Raw genomic sequence first — 25,011 nt, 5'->3', positions numbered from 1 at the left:
TAGAACCTGTTTTAAAATGATCTGATGGTTAAAAAAACGATAGAAAAAAAACGATCGTCTGTGGGGAAATCCATCGGTTAAAAATCCACGCATGCTCAGAATCAAGTCGACGTATGCTCGGAAGCATTAAACTTTATTTTTCTCAGCACGTCGTCGTGTTTTACGTCACCGCGTTCTGACAGGATCGTTTTTTTAACTGATGGTGTGTAGGCAAGACTGATGAAAGTCAGCTTCATCGGATATCTGATGAAAAAATTAATCGGTCCGTTTTCATCGGATGAACCGATCGTGTGTACAGGGCATGTGTGCTTATTTTAAAATACTTTTAACCGCTTAAGGACCGCCTCCTGCACATATACGTCGGCAGAATGGCATGGCTGGGCACATGTACGTACAGGTACGTCCTCTTTAAGTGCCCAGCCGTGGGTCGCGGTAGCGACCCGGTCCGAAGCTCCGTGACCGCGGGACCCGCGGACCCGATCACCGTTGGAGTCCCGCGATCGGTCCCCGGAGCAGAAGAACGGGGAGAGCTGTGTGTAAACACGGCTTCCCCGTTCTTCACTGTGGCGCCGTCATCGATCGTGTGTTCCCTTTTATAAGGAAACACAATCAATGACGTCACACCTACAGCCACACCCCCTACAGTTAGAAACACAGATGAGGTCACACTTAACCCCTTCAGCGCCCCCTTGTGGTTAACTCCCAAACTGCAATAGTCATTTTCACAGTAAACAATGCATTTTTTGCTGTGAAAATTACAATGGTCCCAAAAATGTGTCAAAATTGTCCGAAGTGTCCGCCATAATGTCGCAGTCATGAAAAAAATCGCTGACTGCGATTTTAGTAGTAAACATTTATTTTTTTTATAAAAATGCAATAAAACTATCCCCTATTTTGTAAACGCTATAAATTTTGCGCAAACCAATCGATAAACGATTATTGCGATTTTTTTTTACCAAAAATAGGTAGAAGAATGCGTATCGGCCTAAACTGAGGGAAAACATTTTTTTTATATATTTTTGGGGGATATTTATTATAGCAAAAAGTAAAAAATATTGCATTTTTTTTCAAAATTGTCGCTCTATTTTTGTTTATAGCGCAAAAAATAAAAACCGCAGAGGTGATCAAATACCACCAAAAGAAAGCTCTATTTCTGGGGAAAAAAAGGATTCCAATTTTGTTTTGGAGCCACGTCGCACGACCGCGCAATTGTCAGTTAAAGCGACGCAGTGCTGAATCGCAAAAAGTCCTCTGGTCTTTGACCAGCAATATGGTCCGTGGGTTAAGTGGTTAATAAACATTTTCCCCCAAGATTCACAGACATTTTTAGCAGTGTGAAAATGTTGGGTGATAGTTCTGTGAATCTCCCATTTAGTACACTGTAGTTTTCTGCATGCAGTACTGTTAATCCTCCACTAGATGTCGCCGGTGCGGGACGCGCATTAGCAGGTAGTCTCCCCCATCTGTCCGTACCTCCACATAGATGTCAGCAGGTCCTCTCTAGGTGAGCTCCATTCTGACATCTCCCAGTCCTCCTGACCTTCCTCACTTTCTCCAGCAGAGGTCCCCATAGCCCAGGCAGCCCCGGCTGGTGTGAATGCGTTTTTTTTTTTTTTTTTATCTGGTTGCTACGTGATCTCTTTTTCAATGAAAAGACGTTTCTAAGCTGCAATAACAGTTTCATCCCCAAAGCAACAGAAACGCCGAGTGACCACACCTCCACCGGCCAGAACAGGTCCTCCTGGGTCACCCTGCCAGCAGATCGCTCACCTGGGCCAGCATGAGCACCTAGCACACCTGCACCCAGGGCACCTTGGCATTTGGGGGTGGGCAGGGAGGACTGTACTCATGACTGATCCTGGGCTGCTGTGACCCCCACTGATGGCTCCTGCTGACAAGTGGCTTGGTGGACCCATGGTGCCACAAGGATGGACTGCAATGAGGAGACCTCACCTAGGACCATCATGGACCAGAAGGACTGCTGTGCTGATGCTGCTGCTGGCCCTGGTGTCAGCTCTGCAGCACCCCACACAAGGTAAGGGGGGCAGATTTACTGCCAAAGCAAAAAAAAAAAAAAAAAAAAAAGGTTCCTCTGCCATACTGCACCATCCTTAGATCTAGAAGAAAGGGGGCACCCTAGCAGTAAAACACCATGATACCCTATGCCTACCCTTCAGATCTAATCATGTGTGAGATGGGTTAATGAGCTGTGCCATGCTGCCAGGATGGCAGCTGATGTATGCAAATCCTGGAGGTCTTTTAGAAGCCAATACAGTCATAATATTGATTTATGTGAAAAAAATATTTATGGGGTGTTCAGCTAGCATTGGGGCTAGGGGCCTTGGACTGATCACCATGATGTGGGTTACCTAGCATTGCCATGCTGCCTGGCTGGCACTTGATTTATGCAAATGTTTCATAGAAGAGAATACAGTCTCATTTTTGAGTAGGTGTGTCTTTTTTATTATAATATTTATTGTGTGTTTAGATATCGATTTAATTTATCAATGGCCTAGGGGGTCCTGAACTGATCACCTGGATGTGGTATACTATGGCATGATGCCTAGCTGGCAGTTGAATGCAAATCCTAAATTCTCTGAGGTCTATAGAAGGGAATACAGTCACATTATTGATCTATATAAAGAAAAAAATATGTATTGTGTGTTCAGATATCAATTTTATATATCAATGGCCTAGGGGGTCCTGAACTGATCACCTGCATATGGTAAGGTATGATGTGGGTTCATTATAAGTGCCATGCTGCCTGGCTGGCACTTGATTTATGCAAATGTTACATAGAAGAGAATACAGTCTCATTTTTGAGTAGGTGTGTCTTTTTTATTATAATATTTATTGTGTGTTTAGATATCAATTTAATTTATCAATGGCCTAGGGGGTCCTGAACTGATCACCTGGATGTGGTATACTATGCCCTGATGCCTAGCTGGCAGTTCAATGCAAATCCTAAATTCTCTGAGGTCTTTATAGAAGGGAATACAGTCACATTATTGATCTATATGCAAATAAAATATGTATTGCGTGTTCAGATATTCATTAATATATCAATGGCCTAGGGGGCCCTGAACTGACCACCTGCATATGGTAAGGCATGATGTGGGTCCATTAGAAGTGCCATGCTACCTGGCTGCCACTTTATTTATGCAAATGTTTTATACAGTCTCATTATTGAGTAGGTGTGTCTTTTTTATTATAATATTTATTTTGTGTTCAGATATCAATTTAATATATCAATGGCCTAGGTCAAAGGGGGTCCCAAACTGATCACCCAGCATATAGTATGGCATGATGCCTAGCTGGCAGTTGAAGTATGCAAATGTGGGAGCCTCTGAGGCCTTCATAGAAGAAAATTCAGTCACGTTATTGATTTATATTAATAAAATATTTATTGGGTTTAATTAACAATTTAATATATCAATGGCCCTGGGGTTCTGAACCAATCACCTGCATATGGTTTGGCGTGATGCCTAGCTGGGAGTCTTTATAGAAGAGCATACAGTCACATTATTGATCTATATGAAAATAAAATATTTATTGTGCGTTCAGATATCAATTTAATATTTCATTGGCCTAAGGCAGGGGTGTCCAAACTTTCTAGAAAGGGCCAGTTTACTGTCCTTCAGACTGTGCCCTGTGAAAGTAAACAATGCCCGATCTTTGGTATTAGCAGGAGAAATAGTTGGAGTCAGTGGGAGGCATAGTGGCCCATTCTTGTTGTCAGTGGAATGAATTATGCCCCATTGTTGGAGTCATTGGAAGGAATAGTGCCCCATCATTGGTGTCAGTGGAATGAATTATGCCCCATTGTTGGAGTCATTGGAAGGAATAGTGCCCCATCATTGGTGTCAGTGGAACAAAAAGTGCCCAAATGTTGGCGTCAGAGGCAGGAAAGATGCCTCAAGGGCCGGATAAAGGCAAGCAAAGGGCCACATTCGGCCTCAGGGCCGCAGTTTGGAGACCCCTGGTCTAAGGGGTCCTGAACTAACCACCTGCATATGGTATGGCATGATGCCTGCCTGCCACTTGATGTTTGGGGCCACTGAGGTCTTTATAGAAGAGAATACAGTCACATGATTTATGTGAATACAATTTTTAATGTGGTTCAGATATCAGTTTTATTGATTATTAGCATAAAAATATTTATTGTGTTTGGATACCAATTTATTATATCATTGGCCTAGGGGCCCTAAACGAATCACCTGCATTGGGGAATGGCATGATGTGGGTTAGTAAGTGGTGCCATGCTGCCAGGCCTGATGTATGTAAATGTTAGAAGGGAATACAGTCACATTTATTAAGTTGATGTGTAATTTTTTATTATAATATTGATTGTGCAAACAGATATCAATATGTAGTGACCTAGGGGCCCTGAACAGATTGCCAGCATATGTGCCATGTAAGGCAGTGGGCATCTAAGCCCCCATCCCCCTTCATAAGCAGGTATGCATTCAGACACACTCCCAGAAAATCCATAAAAATTCAGTCTGTGATGATGAATGGAGGTTGGCTGTATAATTAAATGGTATCTGAGCTGTTGTTTTGTTTTGTTTGTATTAACATTGAGGAATGACATTGTTGCCACCTGCCAGACAGGTTCATCACTGAATGTTACATTGTATCCCCAACACAAGCTGGAGGATTTCCAGGCGGCCCGTTATATGACACAGAGCTGGTTCAGGGAGAAATCGTACTGTGATTGCTGAAATGATATTATTACATTTGTGTGACTTGCAGTGTAAATTGTATTTCTGAATCCCACTCTACGTAATACACATTTATGGTTCAGGTGATAGGCAATGAAATCATCAACTGTGCAAATAGTCATTGAAACCTGTTTTGTTCTATAATGTTTAGGGGGGACAACTTGCTATAGATCTAGTTGTCTTCTGGAGCGGCCCCTGATTTTACCAAGTGGTCACATATACAGGGCCGCCATCAGGGGGGTACAGGCAGTACACCTGTAAGGGTCCCCAGGGCCCCAGACGGCAACCCCCCCTTTTTTTTATAAAAAAAAATACATTTATATATATATATATATATATATATATATATATATATATATATATATATATATATATATATATATATACAGTGAGGAAAATAAGTATTTGAACACCCTGCTATTTTGCAAGTTCTCCCACTTGGAAATCATGGAGGGGTCTGAAATTGTTATCGTAGGTGCATGTCCACTGTGAGAGACATAATCAAAAAAAAAAATCCAGAAATCACAATGTATGATTTTTTTAACTATTTATTTGTATGATACAGCTGGAAATAAGTATTTGAACACCTGAGAAAATCAATGTTAATATTTGGTACAGTAGCCTTTGTTTGCAATTACAGAGGTCAAACGTTTCTTGTAGTTTTTCACCAGGTTTGCACACACTGGAGGAGGGATTTTGGCCCACTCCTCCACACAGATCTTCTCTACATCAGTCAGGTTTCTGGGCCGTCGCTGAGAAACACGGAGTTTGAGCTCCCTCCAAAGATTCTCTATTGGGTTTAGGTCTGGAGACTGGCTAGGCCACGCCAGAACCTTGATATGCTTCTTACAGAGCCACTCCTTGGTTATCCTGGCTGTGTGCTTCGGGTCATTGTCATGTTGGAAGACCCAGCCTCGACCCATCTTCAAAGCTCTAACTGAGGGAAGGAGGTTGTTGCCCAAAATCTCGCAATACATGGCCCCGGTCATCCTCTCCTTAATACAGTGCAGTCGCCCTGTCCCATGTGCAGAAAAACCCCCCCAAAGCATGATGCTACCACCCCCATGCTTCACAGTAGGGATGGTGTTCTTGGGATGGTACTCATCATTCTTCTTCCTCCAAACACGGTTAGTGGAATTATGACCAAAAAGTTCTATTTTGGTCTCATCTGACCACATGACTTTCTCCCATGACTCCTCTGGATCATCCAAATGGTCATTGGCAAACTTAAGACGGGCCTTGACATGTGCTAGTTTAAGCAGGGGAACCTTCCGTGCCATGCATGATTTCAAACTATGACGTCTTAGTGTATTACCAACAGTAACCTTGGAAACGGTGGTCCCAGCTCTTTTCAGGTCATTGACGAACTCCTCCCGTGTAGTCCTGGGCTGATTTCTCACCTTTCTTAGGATCATTGAGACCCCACAAGGTGAGATTTTGCATGGAGCCCCAGTCCGAGGGAGATTGACCGTCATGTTTAGCTTCTTCCATTTTCTAATGATTGCTCCAACAGTGGACCTTTTTTCACCAAGCTGCTTGGCAATTTCCCCGTAGCCCTTTCCAGCCTTGTGGAGGTGTACAATTTTGTCTCTAGTGTCTTTGGACAGCTCTTTGGTCTTGGCCATGTTAGTAGTTGGATTCTTACTGATTGTATGGGGTGGACAGGTGTCTTTATGCAGCTAATGACCCCAAACAGGTGCATCTAATTTAGGATAATAAATGGAGTGGAGGTGGACATTTTAAAGGCAGACTAACAGGTCTTTGAGGGTCAGAATTCTAGCTGATAGACAGGTGTTCAAATACTTATTTGCAGCTGTATCATACAAATAAATAGTTAAAAAATCATAAATTGTGATTTCTGGAATTTTTTTTGGGGATTATGTCTCTCACAGTGGACATGCACCTACGATGACAATTTCAGACCTCCAAGTGGGAGAACAAAGTGGGAGAGCAAAATAGCAGGGTGTTCAAATACTTATTTTCCTCACTGTATATATATATATATATATATATATATATATATATATATATATATATAATTTTTTTTTTATTAAAGGGCTCAGAGGTCCCCAGGGCCCCATGTGGCAACCCCCCCTTTTTTTTATTTATTTTTTATAAATATATATTTTTTTGTTTGTTTATATATTTTTTTTTTATTATTAAAAGGCCCAGAGGTCCCCAGAGGCAACATCCCTTTTTTTTATGTATTTTTTTTTATAAATGTTTATATATGTTTATTTTTTTTTATTATATTTTATATATATTTTTTTCTTTATTTCTTCTTTTTTTTTGTAAAGGCCCCCCCCCCCCCACTTCTCAATTTCAGGCGGCAGCACCCCCCCCCTGGTTCTGTGCTCCAGGGGGCCCATGCCTGGAGCTGTGTAAGGGGCCCCAAAATTCCTGATGGCTGCCCTGCACATATATCAGATATTATATGTAGTACTACAGGAGACTGGGGGCATGTTGGGCTGTACTTACACTAGACATGGTTGCCTTGTACCCTGCTTGAGTATGATTATCCCTACTTCTCCTCTGGTCATATTGTGCCAGGCAGTGGCGGCTGGTGCTCAAAATTTTTGGGGGGCACAAACAAACTGAAAAAAAAAACTATCAATTGCAGCCACTGTACCCATCAAATGCAGCTGCTGTGCCAAACGCAGCTACTGTGCCATCAAACGCAGCCACTGTACCCATAAATTGCCGCCACTGTGCCATCAAACGCAGCCACTGCACCCATCAATTGCCGCCAGTGTGTCCCATCAGATGCTGCCAGTGTGCCCATCAATTGCTGCTACTGTGCCCCATCAGATGCTGCCAGTGTGCCCATCAATTTCCGCTACTGTGCCCCATCAAATGCTGCCAGTGTGCCCATCAATTGCTGCTACTGTGCCTCATCAGATGCTGCCAGTGTGCCCATCAATTGCTGCTACTGTGCCCCATCAGATGCTGCCAGTATTTGATGCTACTGTGCCCCATCAAAGAGAAATATGCTGCTCAGGTGTCAAATCTTCAAAATAATTGCTTCTCCCATAACCATGGATGCAATGCATGTGAGATGCAAAACAAAAGAACGGATTCTTCTGGACAGCCGCACTCCGAATAAAAATTGTCTTTATTATAAATCCAAATAGAAAAACAGCACTACATGTCACAGCACACCGGCAGAGCTGACGCATTTCACACTATACTTAGTGTTTAATCATAGCTTGTGCCCCATCAGATGCTGCCAGTGTGCCCATCAATGGCCGCTACTGTGCCCCATCAGATGCTGCCAGTGTGCCCATCAATTGCCTCTACTGTGCCCCATCTGATGCTGCCAGTGTGCCCATCAATTGCCGCTACTGTGCCCTATCAGATGCTGCCCAGCACTAACCTGTCTCGGAGCAGGTCAGTGGCGGTCTCCTGCACATCCTCCATGTCTTCTTCTGTCCTCTCTCAGGCATCCAATCACAGCGCCTGATGTTTCAGCCAATCAGGTGACTGGTAACAGACCCGGCAACCTGATTGGCTGAGAGACATATTCAGTGTTAGCAAAGCGAATTCCTTTGCTTTGCTAACACACAGCTGAGTGAACAGCGAACGCCTAGCATGGCGCCCGCTGTTCACATTTTTGGGCGCCTATTAGAGCCTCCAGCTCTAATCAGGCACTTCCAAAAAACACCCCACCACTATAATTCAGGTGCCCGGGGCCCAAAAAGGGGCCAGACACCTGAATAGGGGGGGTGTCAGCAGCGACCATAGATAGATTCCTGCATTGCATGAATCTATCTATGGTGATTAGAGCGGTGCAGGAGAGAGGGTGTGGCCATGGGCGTCCGCTCCATAGGGCAAGGAAGGGTGGTCGCCCCCCCCTGGAATCGCCAGGAGCAGGGCTGGACTGGCCCTGGGGCCGCTTTAAGCACTGCAGTGCTCTCCTCCCTCTGTCCTCGGTGCTTGTATTGTATGTCACAGAGCTGGGTCTGTGTGCAAGGTCCCGCCCCCCTAGTTCGGCTCCTCTGATAGTCTTCTAGTGTTCCACATGAGGTTGGGAAGGTATCAGCGCTTTCCTGATTCAGTCTGCATGTATACAACTTTCCCTCTCCTAGACAGTCTTCTCTCCCCCTCTCCAGCCATTTCTATCCTGCTTTCACTTTCACAGTGTCCCGATGTTTGTGGGAGATCACCACCTCGCCCCCCCCCCCCCTCCCCCAGCCTCCTGTTATCTCTCCCTGCTTTAGACAATCTATTCCTGCTCTGTATAGTGACCCCCCCCCCCTCCTCTCCTGTGCTCTTCTCTCGGACCCCCTCCTCCCTACCTGCACAGCAAAACGGAGTGATGTTTTCTCCTGTCTCTGTGCTGCTGAACCTGCCTCTATTCAGCCCAGCCAACAGGTAATAACAGTGACACTTTCAGGCTTCATATCACTGCTAATTGTGAAGACAAGACAAATGTTATTTCAGATTCTATTTTTAGTAGGGGCCCATTCACAAGGGGTGCAAACATGCATCTCCCATGCAGGGCTGGCATTTATCAGCAGGGGGGTACATAGGTGTTGTGCACATCCCTGTGTCATCACCCCATTCATATCTACTAGGACGTGAGTCTGCATGGACACAGCCTATGTATCCTAATATGACATGCAGGTGAGGGTCCCTATAGAAGTGAATGGGACGCTGGCACAGAGATGGCACACAATGACCATATATCCCTGTGCTGATAAGAGAGGACACAGGACACACATGTCTGCACCACATGTGAATGGGCCCTAAAGAATTAGTGTGCACGGAGGCTTAGTGAGCTCCCCAGGCATACGAAGACAGGAGCTACTAAACCTGCCCATTGATGGATGGAAATGTAACGGCTTCAGCAAGGACCGGACAATTTTCAATCCTTCTGTAGTCATTCTTGCTAAAGAGACATCAATTTAATGATTAACTTCTCTCAAGCCAGCAGAAATGTTTCTTTAGATTTGTAGCTCCGACATAGATGTCTCAGCGGAAAGGGTTCCCTTACCCACCTTAGTTGTGTGGATTGGGGGATCCATTCAATTTTTCAGACAAAAATAAAAACGTTTCATCTATGGCCAGCCTCCAGCTTACCATATGTTATACAATCTGATTGTACAATATCTTTTGGATCTACCACCAACTATGTAGTACAAAGGCCTGCCTGATTGGATACTGCTTAAATGAATTGTTTAGGTTGTCCATATATTACATCGTTTTTGTAAATGTAAAGGAGATTGTGCAGAGATTGTACAATCAGATTGTATAGTGTATGCTATACCTACAGTATAGTGTTCTTGTGCATGAGTACTAACAGTGACAAATGTTTTCCCTGTTATCTTTATTCTCACCTATGCAGATTTGTTTGCCCAGGAACTTGGTCTTTGTGTCTAGGGTTGCACCAATACCTGTTTTGTACCAACAATACTTGTGCTCAAGTACTCGCTGATACCAGTTGCCAATACCTTTGCGGTGCGATTTGAGCCCATACGAAATGACTGGGCTTAAATCGCACTGTAAAGAATCACATGTGATTTGAACAGGAATGTGGTGCGATTCCTGTCTGAATCATATGTGGTTTCCTGCACCACTCCTGTGTGAACCCCGGCTGAAGTCATTATGACAAGACAGGGTTAACACAGGAGCGGTGTGAGAAAGAGCATGTGATTCAGACAGGAATCGCACCACATTCCTGTTCAAATCACATGTCATTCTTTACAGTGCGATTTAAGCCCAGTCATTTCGTATGGGCTCAAATCGCACCGCAAAGGTATTGGCAACTGGTATCGGCGAGTACTTGAGCACAAGTATTGTTGGTACAAAACAGGTATTTGTGCAACCCTAGTGTGTACCCAGCTTTAGACAATGTGTCCGTAGACTACAGAGTTGTAGCCTACAGCATAGTTTCTAGTTGTCCCTTATTTAGAGTGCCTGTCCCTCTTCTGAAATCAAATCCATTTGTCCCTCATTCCAAAAAAGGTTCCTCTTTTAGACCTTAAATAAATATACAATATAGTGATATTTAGTCAAGGGAAAGGGGTGCTGTGTAATATAAAGGGGTCCAGTGTTGCAGGGTGCTGTGTAACGTAAAGGGGTCCAGTGATGCAGGGTGCTGTGTAATGTAAAGGGGGCCAGTGATGCAGGGTGCTGTGTAATGTAAAGGGGGCCAGTGATGCAGGGTGCTGTGTAACGTAAAGGGGTCCAGAGGTGCAGGGTGCTGTGTAATGTAAAGGGGGCCAGTGATGCAGGGTGCTGTGTAAGGTAAAGGGGTCCAGAGGTGCAGGGTGCTGTGTAATGTAAAGGGGTCCAGTGATGCAGGGTGCTGTGTAATGTAAAGGGGGCCAGTGATGCAGGGTGCTGTGTAACGTAAAGGGGGCCAGTGATGCAGGGTGCTGTGTAATGTAAAGGGGGCCAGTGATGCAGGGTGCTGTGTAATGTAAAGGGGTCCAGAGGTGCAGGGTGCTGTGTAATGTAAAGGGGTCCAGTGATGCAGGGTGCTGTGTAATGTAAAGGGGGCCAGTGATGCAGGGTGCTGTGTAACGTAAAGGGGGCCAGTGATGCAGGGTGCTGTGTAATGTAAAGGGGGCCAGAGGTGCAGGGTGCTGTGTAATGTAAAGGGGGCCAGTGATGCAGGGTGCTGTGTAACGTAAAGGGGGCCAGTGATGCAGGGTGCTGTGTAATGTAAAGGGGGCCAGTGATGCAGGGTGCTGTGTAATGTAAAGGGGGCCAGTGATGCAGGGTGCTGTGTAATGTAAAGGGGGCCAGTGATGCAGGGTGCTGTGTAATGTAAAGGGGGCCAGTGATGCAGGGTGCTGTGTAATGTAAAGGAGGCCAGAGGTGCGGTTGTGGAGACAAAAGACATATTAAAAAGATGCAGGGGGCACAGTGGGGTGTTTTTTACATTTTAACATGGGAGGGGGGTCGCTTCTAACACCCGCCAGCGGTCAAAGAAAGGGTAAAATGCGACTGTGTATTGCTGCTGCCGAAGCGCCCCCCCCTGAAAATATTTCAGCGGACGCCCATGGGTGTGGCGCTCCTGCGCCCTTTATGGACGCACCGCCACTGGTGCCAGGCCCAAGCATGGTCATGTCTTAACCTCTGCCCGCCAGATTACAGTGATCCTTTTTTCTTTTCTTCTGAGGATGTGGTTTGTTTGCTAAGGAATACAAACTGTAAGATCTTTGCACACCTTTTGTTTGGATACAATTGGAATGTATTTAGCTGATTTAAACTGAAAGTTCAGTTGATCTTTGACAACATAATACTTGAAAAAGTAAGATTTGATTCTGTTAAATGTTAAAGCGGAACTAAACCCATCGATTAACAGTTTAAAAAAACAGTTACATTCCCGGCATCCCATTATATTTGCCTGTGCTCTCAACCAAACAGTCAAACTATCAAATGGCTGGTGTATTAACCAGGGCTGATCCTAGGATCACAGGCGCCTGGGGGCAGAAATATTTCTGGCGCCCCCACATGGGCGTGGTCATTTTACTAACTCCTCCCCTTTACACATGTTTCTATGGCAACGACACAGTCTGCCCTTCTTCAGTTTAAAAAACTGAATGAGAAAAGATACACTGTTCACAATTTAGGCAACACAAATAAATACCGTATATACTCGAGTATAAGCCGAGTTTTTCAGCACATTTTTTTTATGCTGAAAATGCCCCCCTCGACTTATACTCGAGTCACTTTTTTGCGCCTGATCTCCCAGACTTTGGGGACCCGGTACCGGCCGGTTGTAGGTCCTCTGGACCCCAAACTGGCACACATGTAGCCCCATTTCTCCTCTATAAGTGTGCAAAGTTTGTTGTCTGGGGGACCTACGGCCGGGGAGCACCGATTATTCAAATCCGGGCACCCCTTCCATAGACTCCCATGTTAAATGGTCATTTCTCCGGTGACTTTGGGGACTCTTTACCGGCCGGCCGTAGGTCTCCTGGACCTGGAAGTTGGCACACATGTATCCCCTTTTCTTCTCTACAAGTGTGCAAAGTTTGTTGTCTGGGGGACTTACGACTGGGGAGCACCGATTTTTTTCAAACCCGGGCACCCCTTCTATAGACTCCAATGTTAAATGTCAGTCTAGTCATGGGCACAGTGAGGCATGGGCACAGTGAGGCATTGACATGGACACAGTGAGGCAAAGTGAGGCATGCAGATGGACACCCTAGGTTTATACTCGAGTCAATACGTTTTACCATTTTTTTTTGTGGTAAAATTAGGTGCCTCGGTTTATATTCGGGTCGGCTTATACGCGAGTATATACGGTACTCTACAATTACATAGTGTACACAAGAGACATAATAGGGGTTATATATGAAAGACAAATCCACTTTGCACTAGCAGTGCACTTGGAAGTGCAGTCGCTGTAGATCTGAGAGGGGACATGCAAGGGAAATAAAAAACAGCATTTTTACTTGTACATGATTGGATGATAAAATCAGCAGAGCTTCCCCTAATTTCGGAGCTTCCCCTCAGATCCACAGCGATCTACAGAGACTGCACTTTCAAGTGCACTTGCAGTGCAGAGTGGATTTCCTTTTAGTAAATCAACCCCAATGCTTCTATGTCAGACATCAGAAATTGGTAGACTGCAGTCCAGCTTCAGACAAAGTGACAGTTTTTTACCTGTATTGCCAGCCAGTCCTGTCGTCCCTCTCCCCCGCAGTCATTGGTTGCTAGGACTGATGGCATCCTAACAATCAATTAGGTCTAATGCGTGCCCTGGAGGAAGTGGAACTTCCTCTGTCCAGACCCGCAGCCTGCTCTGCCTTTTGGCTTTCACTCTTTAGCTGCCTGGTGCTAAAAGGTGTAGGGATACTCTGATGGGGACAACTGACGTAAGGGGACTCTGATTTAGACATATAGGGCCAGATTCACAAAGGTTAGCGGATCTTTAGATCCGTGTAACCTATGTGTTTTAAGATCCGCCCTCGCAAGTTTGTGAGGAAAGTGTCAAATTCACAACACACTTACCTCCAAACTTGCGACGGCGGATCCTAACTCCCCCAGCGGAATTCAAATTCCGCAGCTAGGGGAGTGTCATATTTAAATCAGGCGCGCTCCCGCGCCGATTTAAATACGCATGCGTCGTCCGGGGAATTTCCCGGCGTGCATTGCTCCCACTGACGTCAATAGGACGTCAGTGGTTGCGACGTGAGCGGGACTTGCGACGCGCGTGTTCGTGAATCGGCGTACGCAAACGACGTAGGAAATTTCAAAATCGACGCGGGAACGACGGCCATACTTAACAATACTTACCCCTGCTTTTAGCATGGGTAAGTATACGACGGGTACCGCGCTACGGAAACGACGTAAGAACACTGCGTCGGGTCCGCGTACGTTCATGAATTTCGCGTATCTCGCTGATTTACATATTATTCAGTGTAAATCAGCGGGAACGCCCCCGGCGCCATTTTTAAATCAAAAAAAAGATCCGACAGTGTAACACAGTGTGACACTGTCGGATCTCAGCCCTATCTATGCGTAACTGGTTCTATGAATCAGGTGCATAGATAGGACTAGTAAATATCCGAGATACGATGGTGTATCTGAGATACACCGTCGTATCTCTTTTGTGAATCTGGCCCATAATCTAAGGGGCACTCTGATGGTGACACCTAATGTAAGGGAGCACTCTGATGGGGACATCTGATAAAAGGGGGCACTCTGATGGTGATACCTGATGTAAGGGGGCACTCTGGAGACATCTGATGTAAGGGGGCACTCTGATGGTGACATATGATGTAAGGGGGCACTCTGATAGGGACATCTGATAAAAGGGGCACTCTGATGGTGACATCTGATGTAAGGGGGCACTCTGGAGACATTTCATGTAAGGGGGCATTCTGATGGTGACATATGATGTAAGGGGGCACTTTGATGGGGACATCTGATGTAAGGGGGCATTCTGATGGTGACACCTGATGTTAGGGGGCACTCTGATGGTGATGTATGATGTAAGGGGGCACTCTGATGGGGACATCTGATGTAAGTGGGCACCTCATTTAGACATATAATCTAAGGGGGCACTCTGATGGGGACACCTGATATAAGAGGGTACTCTAATAGGAACACCTGATGTAAGGGGACTCTGATTTAGACATGTAATCTAAGGGGCACTCTGATGTACAGTACATCTGATATGGATAGGTCTAGGATGGGGGCGCACATGTGCTGTGACACCAGTGGGGATTAGGGACACCAGTACAGTTGACATGGATAGGCCTAGGTTGGGGGCACACATGTGCTGTGACCAGTGCCGATCCTGGCCTCCCTGGGGCCCTAAGCAATATGACATGTCACATTAAAGTTGAGAAGAGAAGTGGGGGGGGGGGGGGGCTGCTGAAAATCTGAAAATGACATATCACATTAAAGTTGAGGAGGCGGGGGGGGGGGGGGGGGGGTTGCTCTGCCGACAGTGACAAGTCACATTTAAGATTAAAGTTGAGAAGCGGGGAGGGGGTGTTCTGCTGTCGGAAATTACATCTTACATTAAAGTGAGATGTGGGGGGTGCTGACTTCTTACATCTTCTCCCATGCAGCCAGCGAGTTGAGAAGCGGGGTGAGAGGCCGAAAATGACTCCGAAAATGACTTCTCACCAGGCGGGGCCTCTAGTAATTTGGGGGGCCCTCTGCAGCTTTGTGGGGCCCTAAGCGGCTTACATAGTGAGCCTATAGGGCAGATCGGCCCTGGCTGTGACACCAGTAGAGATTAGGGACACCAGTACAGTTGACATGGGTAGCCCTAGGTTGGGGGCGAGCATGCGCTGCGACACCAGCGGGGATTAGGGACACCAGTAAAGCTGACATGGATAGGCCTAGGATGGGTGCACACAAGTGCTGTGACACCAGTACTGCACTTGCTGTCAATATCAGGCAGTGCAATCAGCATCATTGCCAAACAATTGCTGAAACAAACATAATGACATGATGAGCCACTCGGAGAAAGTGGTCAATGGATGAATTGTCGGACTTAGAAGATTTGAACTGAGATTAGACTTGTGATGCACATCTAAGCAGGAAACTGCCTGTATGTGTAATAAACACGGCTTTTCCCATGTACATATATATACGTATATATATATTGCAGATATCTGGTCCTTGCTCACTGATTTAATTGAACGCTATATGATATCACACAGCATGCTGGATGTTTTTTCCTCATTATCTACAGAAAGACGCCTCATGTGGTCTAAAGATCAGTTGGCGGTTTCTTGTTAACATCAATAAAAATGTTTGATGTGCGTAGAATTTTCTATGCAGTTATTCTTCACTAACACACATTGGGCTGCATTTTTCATATTTTGTTGATATCTCTTTGTGTATGATGCTGGGATAGGAACAATTTAGCAATGGGAATTGTATTGTCCATTCGAAAGTCTGACAACTCCCCCCAGTTAATCGCAGCTGCTGGCATGCATGCTGCAGTGCTGATTTATGTATTGTGACGGTGGGGGAAGTCCCTGCTGTCAGAATACAATAGCGCAGCAAGGGCGATCCCTGCGTCCTCATTGCTTGTGTGGATGCGTTGATCTGTCAGGTTCTTCTTCGTTTAACCTACTGGTTGAAGGGGAAAAAAAACTGTCTGTGAATACCTTGCTTAAATTTGTCTTTTGACATTAAAACCTTGTTCAGATCTATTGCCAGCAAACGCTGATGCAGTCCTGGTTTTCCAACACAACTGGTCATTAGTCCAGCTTCTGTTGAATATACAGCAGGACTTTCGGTACCGTGTATAATCAGCTTCAAGTGATTGTAAAGGAAAAAATTGTATTTAAAAAAAAATAAATAACAAACATGTCATACTTAGGCCTCTTTCAGTAATGTTCCGCCCCGTAAACCTCCGCTTGCTCAGCAGGGATCGCTCCGTTGATCCCCGCACACTGTTTAGGGACCGCCCTGTCTTTTCTCCGCTCCCCCCTATGGGGATCGGATGAACACGGACCGTCTGTCCGGGTCCATCCGATCCGATCCACAGACGGAAGGAAAAATAGAGTTTTCTTCCGTCTGCAGAATCGGATCATTGCGGAGGCGGGCGAGATCTGGTGTCGGGTGACATCCGCGATCTCATAGGAATCCGCAAACGGATGGATGAAAAAGCGGACATACGGTCCGCAGGTGTGAAAGGGGCCTAACCTGCTCTGTGTAGTGGTTTTGCACAGAGCAACCCCGATCCTCCTCTTTTTGGGTCCCCCGCTGGCGCTCTGGGCCCCTCCCCCTTGCCAAGTGCCCCCATAGCACGTCGCTTGCTGTGGGGACACTAGTGTGTGCTCATTCCTGAGCTGACTCTCTGCATCCATAGGACACAGAGAGCATGACTCAGCACCGCCCCCCTCCTTCTCACTGGCTGATGGCTCCGGCCCCTGTATCTCAGCCAATCAGGAGGGAGAGACCCAGGAGAGCCTCGGGTCTGGTTCACATCACTGGATCGAGATCGGGCTTAGGTAAGTACTGGGGGGGGGGGCTGCACACTGAAGGTTTTTTACCTTCATGCATAGAATGCATGAAGTTAAAAGACCTTCAGCCTTTACAACCACTTTAGGGACCTACCTACACAATTCAATCAATTCAGATCTAAAGGCTATTTCACAATCAAATTTAAAAATAATGGCCCGGATTCACAAAGCACTTGCGCCGACGTATCTCGAGATACGCCGCGTAAGTGCACATATGCGCCGGACTCAGAAACTAGGCTTCATCCGACCAACGCAACCTGCCTACGCAGGCGTAGAGTGGGCGCATATTTACGCTGGACGTATTTGGCGCTCCCATTGATTTTCTATTCACATATGCAAATGAGGGAGATACGCCGATTCACGAACGTACGTCCGTCTGACGCAGTGCGCATAAAGTAATACGCCCGGCGTAAAGTTATGCCCCATAAAGAAGGTGTAACTCAGCAGCATCCATGCAAAGGGCTGCACCAGGGAACACAAGTCGACGTATTTTATGTAGTTTACGTAGGACGTGAATATGACTAGGCGTAGGTTACGTTCACGCCGTAGGCAGTGATCCGACGTATCTTAGGCAGTTTTTCCGACGTGATTCTGAGATGCGCCCATGGGACGGCGCATACGCAGTTGGCAATACGTATCTGTCTGGGGCTCGGCCCATCATTTGCATGGGGTCACGCCTCATTAGCATGGCTCACGCCCACTTCCACTTATGCCGACTTACGCCTGAGAAACCCAGCGCAGATTTGGGAGGAAGTGCTTTGTGAATTCAGTGCTTGTCTTTCTGCGCTGCGTCGGCGTAGCGTAAAGGAGACACACTACGGCAGCATAATTATGCGCCAGTGTCTGTGAATCCGGGCCATAATGGCTACTAAAAGGTCTTCCAAGCAGGTTACTGAAAAACAAAAAAACAGACAAAGGTAGCTTTTTTAATTTGAATTTTTTTTTTTATTTCCTCATTTTGTTGCTTCAATAGTAGGCCTCCTAGTTGTGTGCCGGACTTGGCTGCTATCTAACTGGCTTCTTGTCATATCTCTATGGGGACGGTCAAAGCTTTACTGAAAAACACACAAGAGGGGTCAGTAAATTATTGTGTCATTACCTGATTATCATTACATCCAGTACGAGTGTGTGAAATATAAATAACATCTGTCATCAATCTGAACTGAGACTTGTATACCTGTGCCAAAATCCCGACTCTCTAAATCTGAGTTTCTGATTGGTAAGTTGTACTTGAGTTCCAGCCAACATTCATACTCTCTGAAATGCACGTAGGAACCCCAGCCTACCAGTGCAGGAATTGTCCTGTGCAGAAATAATGCATTCAGAGCCCTAGCCACCAAAGTCCCAAAAGCGATATATTGTTGTTTTTTTTTTGCATGTTTTTTACCAACTAGACCTTCTCTTTTGGTTGTCGCCATAGATGGTCAGGAAGTTATCCCGGTGATCTGACGATATGGTTCCGGCAATCGAGAAAGTTCCTGTAAAGACTGCGCAGGCGCAATCCTTGCCGACGGAAATCTCCGAACCACGGCCGGCATCCAGGGCGACGTGGAATTTGAGGAAAGTGGCCAGTCGGCCTCACGTCCTCGCTTCGCTCGGACGGCTTGCTCCGCCCGCTTGGCCTCCTGGCTCTTTTTTTAACATCCTCCAATCCACGAGGATGTTAAAGCGGGGGTTCACCCAAATTTTTTTTTAACATTACATTCAGCCGAGGTGTCAGAATGACAATCGGCTGTTTTTTTTTTTTATTTTATCCCCGTACATACCGTATTTTCACAGCCGATTGTCATTCTGACAACTCGGCTGAATGTAATGTTAAAAAATTTTTTTTTGGGTGAACCTCCACTTTAAGGAATGAGCCTGGATGCCGGCCGAGGTTCGGAGATTTCCGTCAGCAAGGATTGCGCCTGCGCAGTCCTTATAGGAACCATCTCGATAGGGGAACCTTAACGACAAGTCACCGGCAAGCCAATGATCTTGACCTAAGTTTTCATTTATTTTCTGTTTTAATAAAATTTTATTGAGACTTTTTCAAAGATACTGCAGGTTATGTACATTTCCAAACAACTAAACTGTTCAATACTTTTCCGGTTCAAAAATGTGTATTGAATTTTATGAAAAGAGGAAATCAAAACAGCCGTAACGCCCACGCAGGGGCTTAGACGTCAGAAAACAATAACTTGAATCCTGAAGCAGTGGATGTAACAAAACTGTGCAAACTCACAAACGCTACCGAAAGGTGTTGATAATTAGTGAGCAATGTAGCCCAAACGGTAAGGAGGGGGGTCATGGTCAGGGACGGGGGGAATGGGAAGGAGGAAAATGGGGGGGGGGGGGGATATTCCACAAGCAACTGCAACACTTCACATGGTGTTATGTCTAAGATACCAAATAAAAATCAGTGGAGGTGAGTGAATTGGTTAGTGAGAGCAGTGAATCCAGACAGTTCATGCTGAGCTGGACTTCACAAAGGATTAAAGCGGAGCTGTTGCTGTCCCTGGCAGAGTGCATTTGGTGTCACTCCACCTGTGACAGGATCCGGCGCTATACAGGAAGCAACAGCTTATGCGGCTCTGCTCCCCTGCAGCCACTTGCTTCCTCTATTGGCAACTTCAATTACAACACTGATGCTCTGGGATAGAGGGTCGGAAACCTGCGATCTGGGCTTGCCGACCCGCCATTCCAAATCAGGAGATCGTGGGCAACATCAGTGGGCTCCGCGGGCCACTTGCGGCCCCCCGGGCCACTGGTTGGGCACCCCTGTAGTAAGTTATCCTTTGGACCAAGTTTTTACTAGTCTACCAGTAGCACTGGGCAAATTGAATACACTATCATAATGTATCCCAGTCTACACTATGACCAGTGGAGCGTGTCTTCCATTACTCACTCACCTGTATGAATCAGGATTCTAGTTCTACCCCATAGGCTTAGAAGAAAATCTGTCCTGCTGGAACGCAGAAGTTTGTCTTCACAGTTGCTAATAACAAATGAGCATCCGATGTTTAACCGCTTCCATACTGGGCACTTACGCACCTTCCTGCCCAAGCCAATTTTCAGCTTTCAGCACTGTCGCACTTTGAATGACAATTGCGCGGTCGTGCTACACTGTACCCAAACAATTTTTTTATCATTTTGTTCCCACAAATAGAGCTTTCTTTTGGTGGTATTTGATCATCTCTGCGTTTTTTATTTTTTGCGCTATAAACAAAAGAAGAGCGACAATTTAAAAAAAAACACAATATTTTTAACTTTTTTATTTAATAAATATCAAATTTTTTTTCCTCAGTTTAGGCCGATACGTATTCTTCTACATATTTTTGGTAAAAAAAAATCGCAATAATCATATATTGATTGGTTTGCGCAAAAGTTATAGCGTCTACAAAATAGGTGATAGATTTATGGCATTTTTATTTTATTATTTTTTTTACTAGTATTGGCGGCGATTTGCGATTTTTTTTACTGTCACCGTGACATTGCGGGGAACACATCGGACACTTTTGACACGTTTTTGGGACCATTCACATTTATACAGCGATTAATGCTATAAATATGCATTAATTACTGTGTAAATGTGACTGGCAGGGAAGGGGTTAACCACTAGGGGGCAAGGAAGGGGTTAATATGTGTCCTAAGATGTGTTATAACTGTAGGGGGGAGGGGACTCTCAAGGGGAGGAGACCGATGTGTGTTCCTCTGTACTGGGAACACACATTGGTCTCCTCACCGCTGACAGGAGGTGGATCTGTGTGTTTACACAGATCCACACTCCTGCCGTGATTACCGACAATCGCGGGCACCCGGCGGCAATCGCGGCCGCCGGGTATCCGCTGCGGGAACGTAGGACGTCATATGACGTCCACCCGGGTCGAGAAGGGGTCCCTGCCGCCGTAATTTCACAATGAGGCGGTAGGGAAGTGTTTAAAATGTTGGCTTATCTGAACTGTATTGTTTGAAAACCAAGTACTTTTAATTGAAATGTCCCTGTATGCCCCCCCATTGGTACTCTAGACTTATAGCTAGATTCAGAAAGATGTACGCCGGCGTATCAGTAGATACGCCGACGTAACTCTGAATCTGCGCCGTCGTAAGTTTAAGTGTATTCTCAAACTGAGATACACTTAAACCTAGCTAAGATACGACAGCCTGCGCCGTCGTATCTTAGGGTGCAATATTTAGGCTGGCCGCTAGGTGGCGCTTCCGTTGAGTTCGGCGTAGAATATGTAAATGCCTACATACGCCGATTCACGAACGTACGTGCGCCGGTCGCAGTAAAGATACGCCGTTTACGTAAGGCGTTTTCCGGCGTAAAGTTATTCCATCAAATAGCTGGCCTAGTCAATGTTAAGTATGGCCGTCGTTCCCGCGTCGAAATTTGAAAATTTTACGTGGTTTGCATAAGTCGTCCGTGAATAGGGCTGGACGCAATTTACTTTCACGTCGAAACCAATACGTCCTTGCGGCGTACTTTGGAGCAATGCACACTGGGATATGTACACGGACGGCGCATGCGCCGTTCGTAAAAAACGTCAATCATGTCGGGTCACAAGTAATTTACATAAAACACGCCCCCCACATTCTCATTTGAATTAGGCGCGCTTACGCCGGCCCATTCACGCTACGCCACCGTAACTTAGGAGGCAAGTGCTTTGTGAATACAGCACTTGCCTCTCTGACTTACGGCGGCGTGGTGTAAATGCCATACGCTACGCCTGCCTAACGCTGCGCCCGCCTACCTGAATCCAGCTACTAGTAAATAAGATAAAACTCGGGCATCCACGAAGCAGCCATTCATAAGAGCTCTCAGAGCGTGTTACTGAAATCATTGTTCTAACAGAGATCTATGGACCTATTCCAAAGGTCGTGCACCTGCGTTCAATGGGCATGATTGACTTTAGAGGCAAATATCTTCAGTAAAATACATCAGCCAGCAGGTAGTCAGCGGAGACTGCCAGGAGCAGTAAATCAGTTTGTTTAAAGCCAGTCTCCATGGAGATGGAATACAGAACACTCCATCCCGTCCCATTGTCTTCACAGCGCACCTTCCCTTCACAGACAAGACAATGCCCAATCCCAATGTCATTATTCACACACCCGTTTCTAATTACAAGATGTGCTCATTAATCTAAACATAAGTTATGGCTGTAATATATTATTTGAGGGTAGGAATTATAGAGTGAAAATATAATACAAACAGTTATTAGAAAAATTCGAAAATTTGGTATTAATGTATAAAAGTCAAATATAAATAGATAGATAGATAAAGATACGAGAGATACTATCTATCTATCTATCTATCTATCTATCTATCTATCTATCTATCTATCTATCTATCTATCTATCTATCTACCTATATGTAAAAAAGAAAGTGCACACTAAAACCCAAAAGAACCCAAAGTGCACTTCCCGGCGCCAAAAATAATAATTGTCTGTAAGTGAGATTCCAAAAAAGGAATAAAGAAATAATTGTCCAATAATTGAATAAATAAATAGATCAGTATCACAGTCTAATCAGTATAATGTGATAAAAGGTGCAGCAGCTGTTTAAAATAAATGACAATTTTCTATTTCTTTATAGATGATTTTTTTATCATCACATATAACCAAACCTGGATCATAAAATGATAAAACAGCGCTAAAAAAAATGGATAAAGTCCAAAATCAAATGTATAAAAATTGGATAAATGATGAAGATTCCAAAAGTAATTGCGTGGATCAAAGTTCATACAGTGGTAAGTGCTTCTAGGGTTGAAACTACTATTTCAACCCTAGGAGCACTTACCACTGTCTACCTATATATCTATCTATGTGGGCAACATGTTGTGGACACGGGACCACCAATTACAGTATATGAGCTTTTTGGACATTCCATTCCAAAACCATGGGCACAAATGTGGGATTGGCCCCCTTCATGGCTATAACAGCCAGCACTTCTTTGGGAAGGCTTTATACAATGTTTTTGAGTATGTCTATGGGGATTCGTTGTTATTTTGCCAAAAGTGTCTTTTTATGATTTTGGATGCTAATAGCCCACAATTATGGCTCCAAATTACCCAAAGGTCTTCAAGTAGGGTTGAGGTCAGGGCTCTGTGTAGGACACTCAAGGTCCTCATCACCAGACTCATCAAACCTTGGCTTTATAGATTTGGCTTTATACATCGGGGTATAGTCATGCTGGACCAGAAGGGCCTGCTCCGAAATTGTTGCTACAGAGTTGAAAGAGCACATTAGTCTAAAATGTATTTTTTTGCTGTAGTATTAAACGGGTTGTATCCTATGCATTAATGCATCCTATGCATTAAGGTGAAAAAACATGTGGCAATCACAAGCCCCCCGTTTTACTTACCTTAGTCAGTTCACCTGCTCAGCTCGTCCCCAGCATCCTCTTCTCCACGGAGTCTCGCCATTGATTGGATTGATTGATAGCAGCGCAGCCATTGGCTCCCTCTGCTGTCAATCAAATGCAATGACGCAGCCGCCGGGGGGCGGGACCGAGTCATACACTTGGCATCTATGGACCCCGATAGTATGACACGGGAGCATGCCCGCAAGGTAACCCCCTAGGGAGAAAGCTTCTCAGAGGGGGTTAGCTATTGCGGGGAGGAGCCGAGAGAGCCGCCGTGGGACCCCAGAACAGGAGGATCGGGGCCACTCTGTGCAAACTAACTGCACAGTGGAGGTAAGTATGACATGTTTGTTATTTAAAAATAAAATAAAAAAATTAACCTTTACAGCCACTTTAACAGTAAATTTTACGGAAAACACAACATTTTGGAGCGCTGTACTAATATATTGTGAGGTGTGACAGCCGGGTGTCTACAAAAGAGATAAGATAAAGCAACTCATGTTGTAAATCATGGGATCACTGTAGAGAGAAATATGAAAATGTCTTTTTACAGTAATAGGCAGTAGAAAATATAATAGAATGAAGATGCCCATAAACATTTGATGACAGTCTCCCAATGCAGCTATATTTAGGTGGATGGGGGTGATCTTAATATGTCTATTGGTCAACCACAATATGAATGAATGACCATTATCAGGGGACAAAGCACTCAGAAAGGTTGGAGAGCATTGACCAGTCACTGCTATTTCACCTGAGATAAACTGGTGACAAAACAGTCTGCATGTTTTTCCCTCTGCCCCTTTAGCTTATACAGGTGTTCTTCCCTCTACCCCTTTAGCTTATACAGGTGTTCTTCCCTCTACCCCTTTAGCCTGTACAGCTGTTCCTCCCTCTACCCCTTTAGCCTGTACTGGTGTTCTACCCTCTACCCCTTTAGCCTGTACTGGTGTTCTTCCCTCTACCCCTTTAGCCTGTACAGGTGTTCTTCCCTCTACCCCTTTAGCCTGTACAGGTGTCCTTCCCTCTACCCCTTTAGCCTGTACAGGTATTCTTCCCTCTACCCCTTTAGTCTGTACAGGTGTTCTTCCCTCTACCCCTTTAGTCTGTACAGGAGTCCTTCCCTCTACCCTTTTAGCCTGTACAGGTGTTCTTCCCTCTACCCCTTTAGTCTGTACAGGTGTTCTTCCCTTTAGCCTGTACTGGTGTTATACCCTCTACCCCTTTAGCCTGTACTGGTGTTCTTCCCTCTACCCCTTTAGCCTGTACTGGTGTTCTTCCCTCTACCCCTTTATCCTGTACTGGTGTTCTTCCCTCTACCCCTTTATCCTGTACTGGTGTTCTTCCCTATACCCCTTTAGCCTGTACTGGTGTTCTACCCTCTACCCCTTTAGCCTGTACTGGTGTTCTACCCTCTACCCCTTTAGCCTGTACAAATGTTCTTCCCTCTACCCCTTTAGCCTGTACAGATGTTCTTCCCTCTACCCCTTTAGCCTGTACT

At 45.3% G+C, this 25,011-nt stretch overlaps 1 protein-coding gene across 4 annotated transcripts in view; it reads left to right on the top strand.

The window, feature by feature from the left end:
- The first annotated feature begins 1,372 nt into the window (after positions 1–1,372).
- Positions 1,373–25,011, top strand: part of KIAA1549L (KIAA1549 like) — a 204,009-nt gene continuing 180,370 nt past the window's right edge. For 3 of the 4 annotated variants that reach the window (XM_040328288.1, XM_040328289.1, XM_040328287.1), the window contains exon 1: positions 1,373–2,035. In XM_040328288.1, coding sequence (XP_040184222.1) covers positions 1,882–2,035 — 154 coding nt within the window. In that variant the 5' untranslated portion in view covers positions 1,373–1,881. The remainder of the gene's footprint in view (positions 2,036–25,011) is intronic. The other variant, XM_040328290.1, reaches the window with a different exon arrangement.

Source organism: Rana temporaria, chromosome 11 (assembly GCF_905171775.1).
Source record: "Rana temporaria chromosome 11, aRanTem1.1, whole genome shotgun sequence".
NCBI lineage: Eukaryota > Metazoa > Chordata > Amphibia > Anura > Ranidae > Rana > Rana temporaria.
This window is presented reverse-complemented; position numbering and strand designations above follow the sequence as displayed.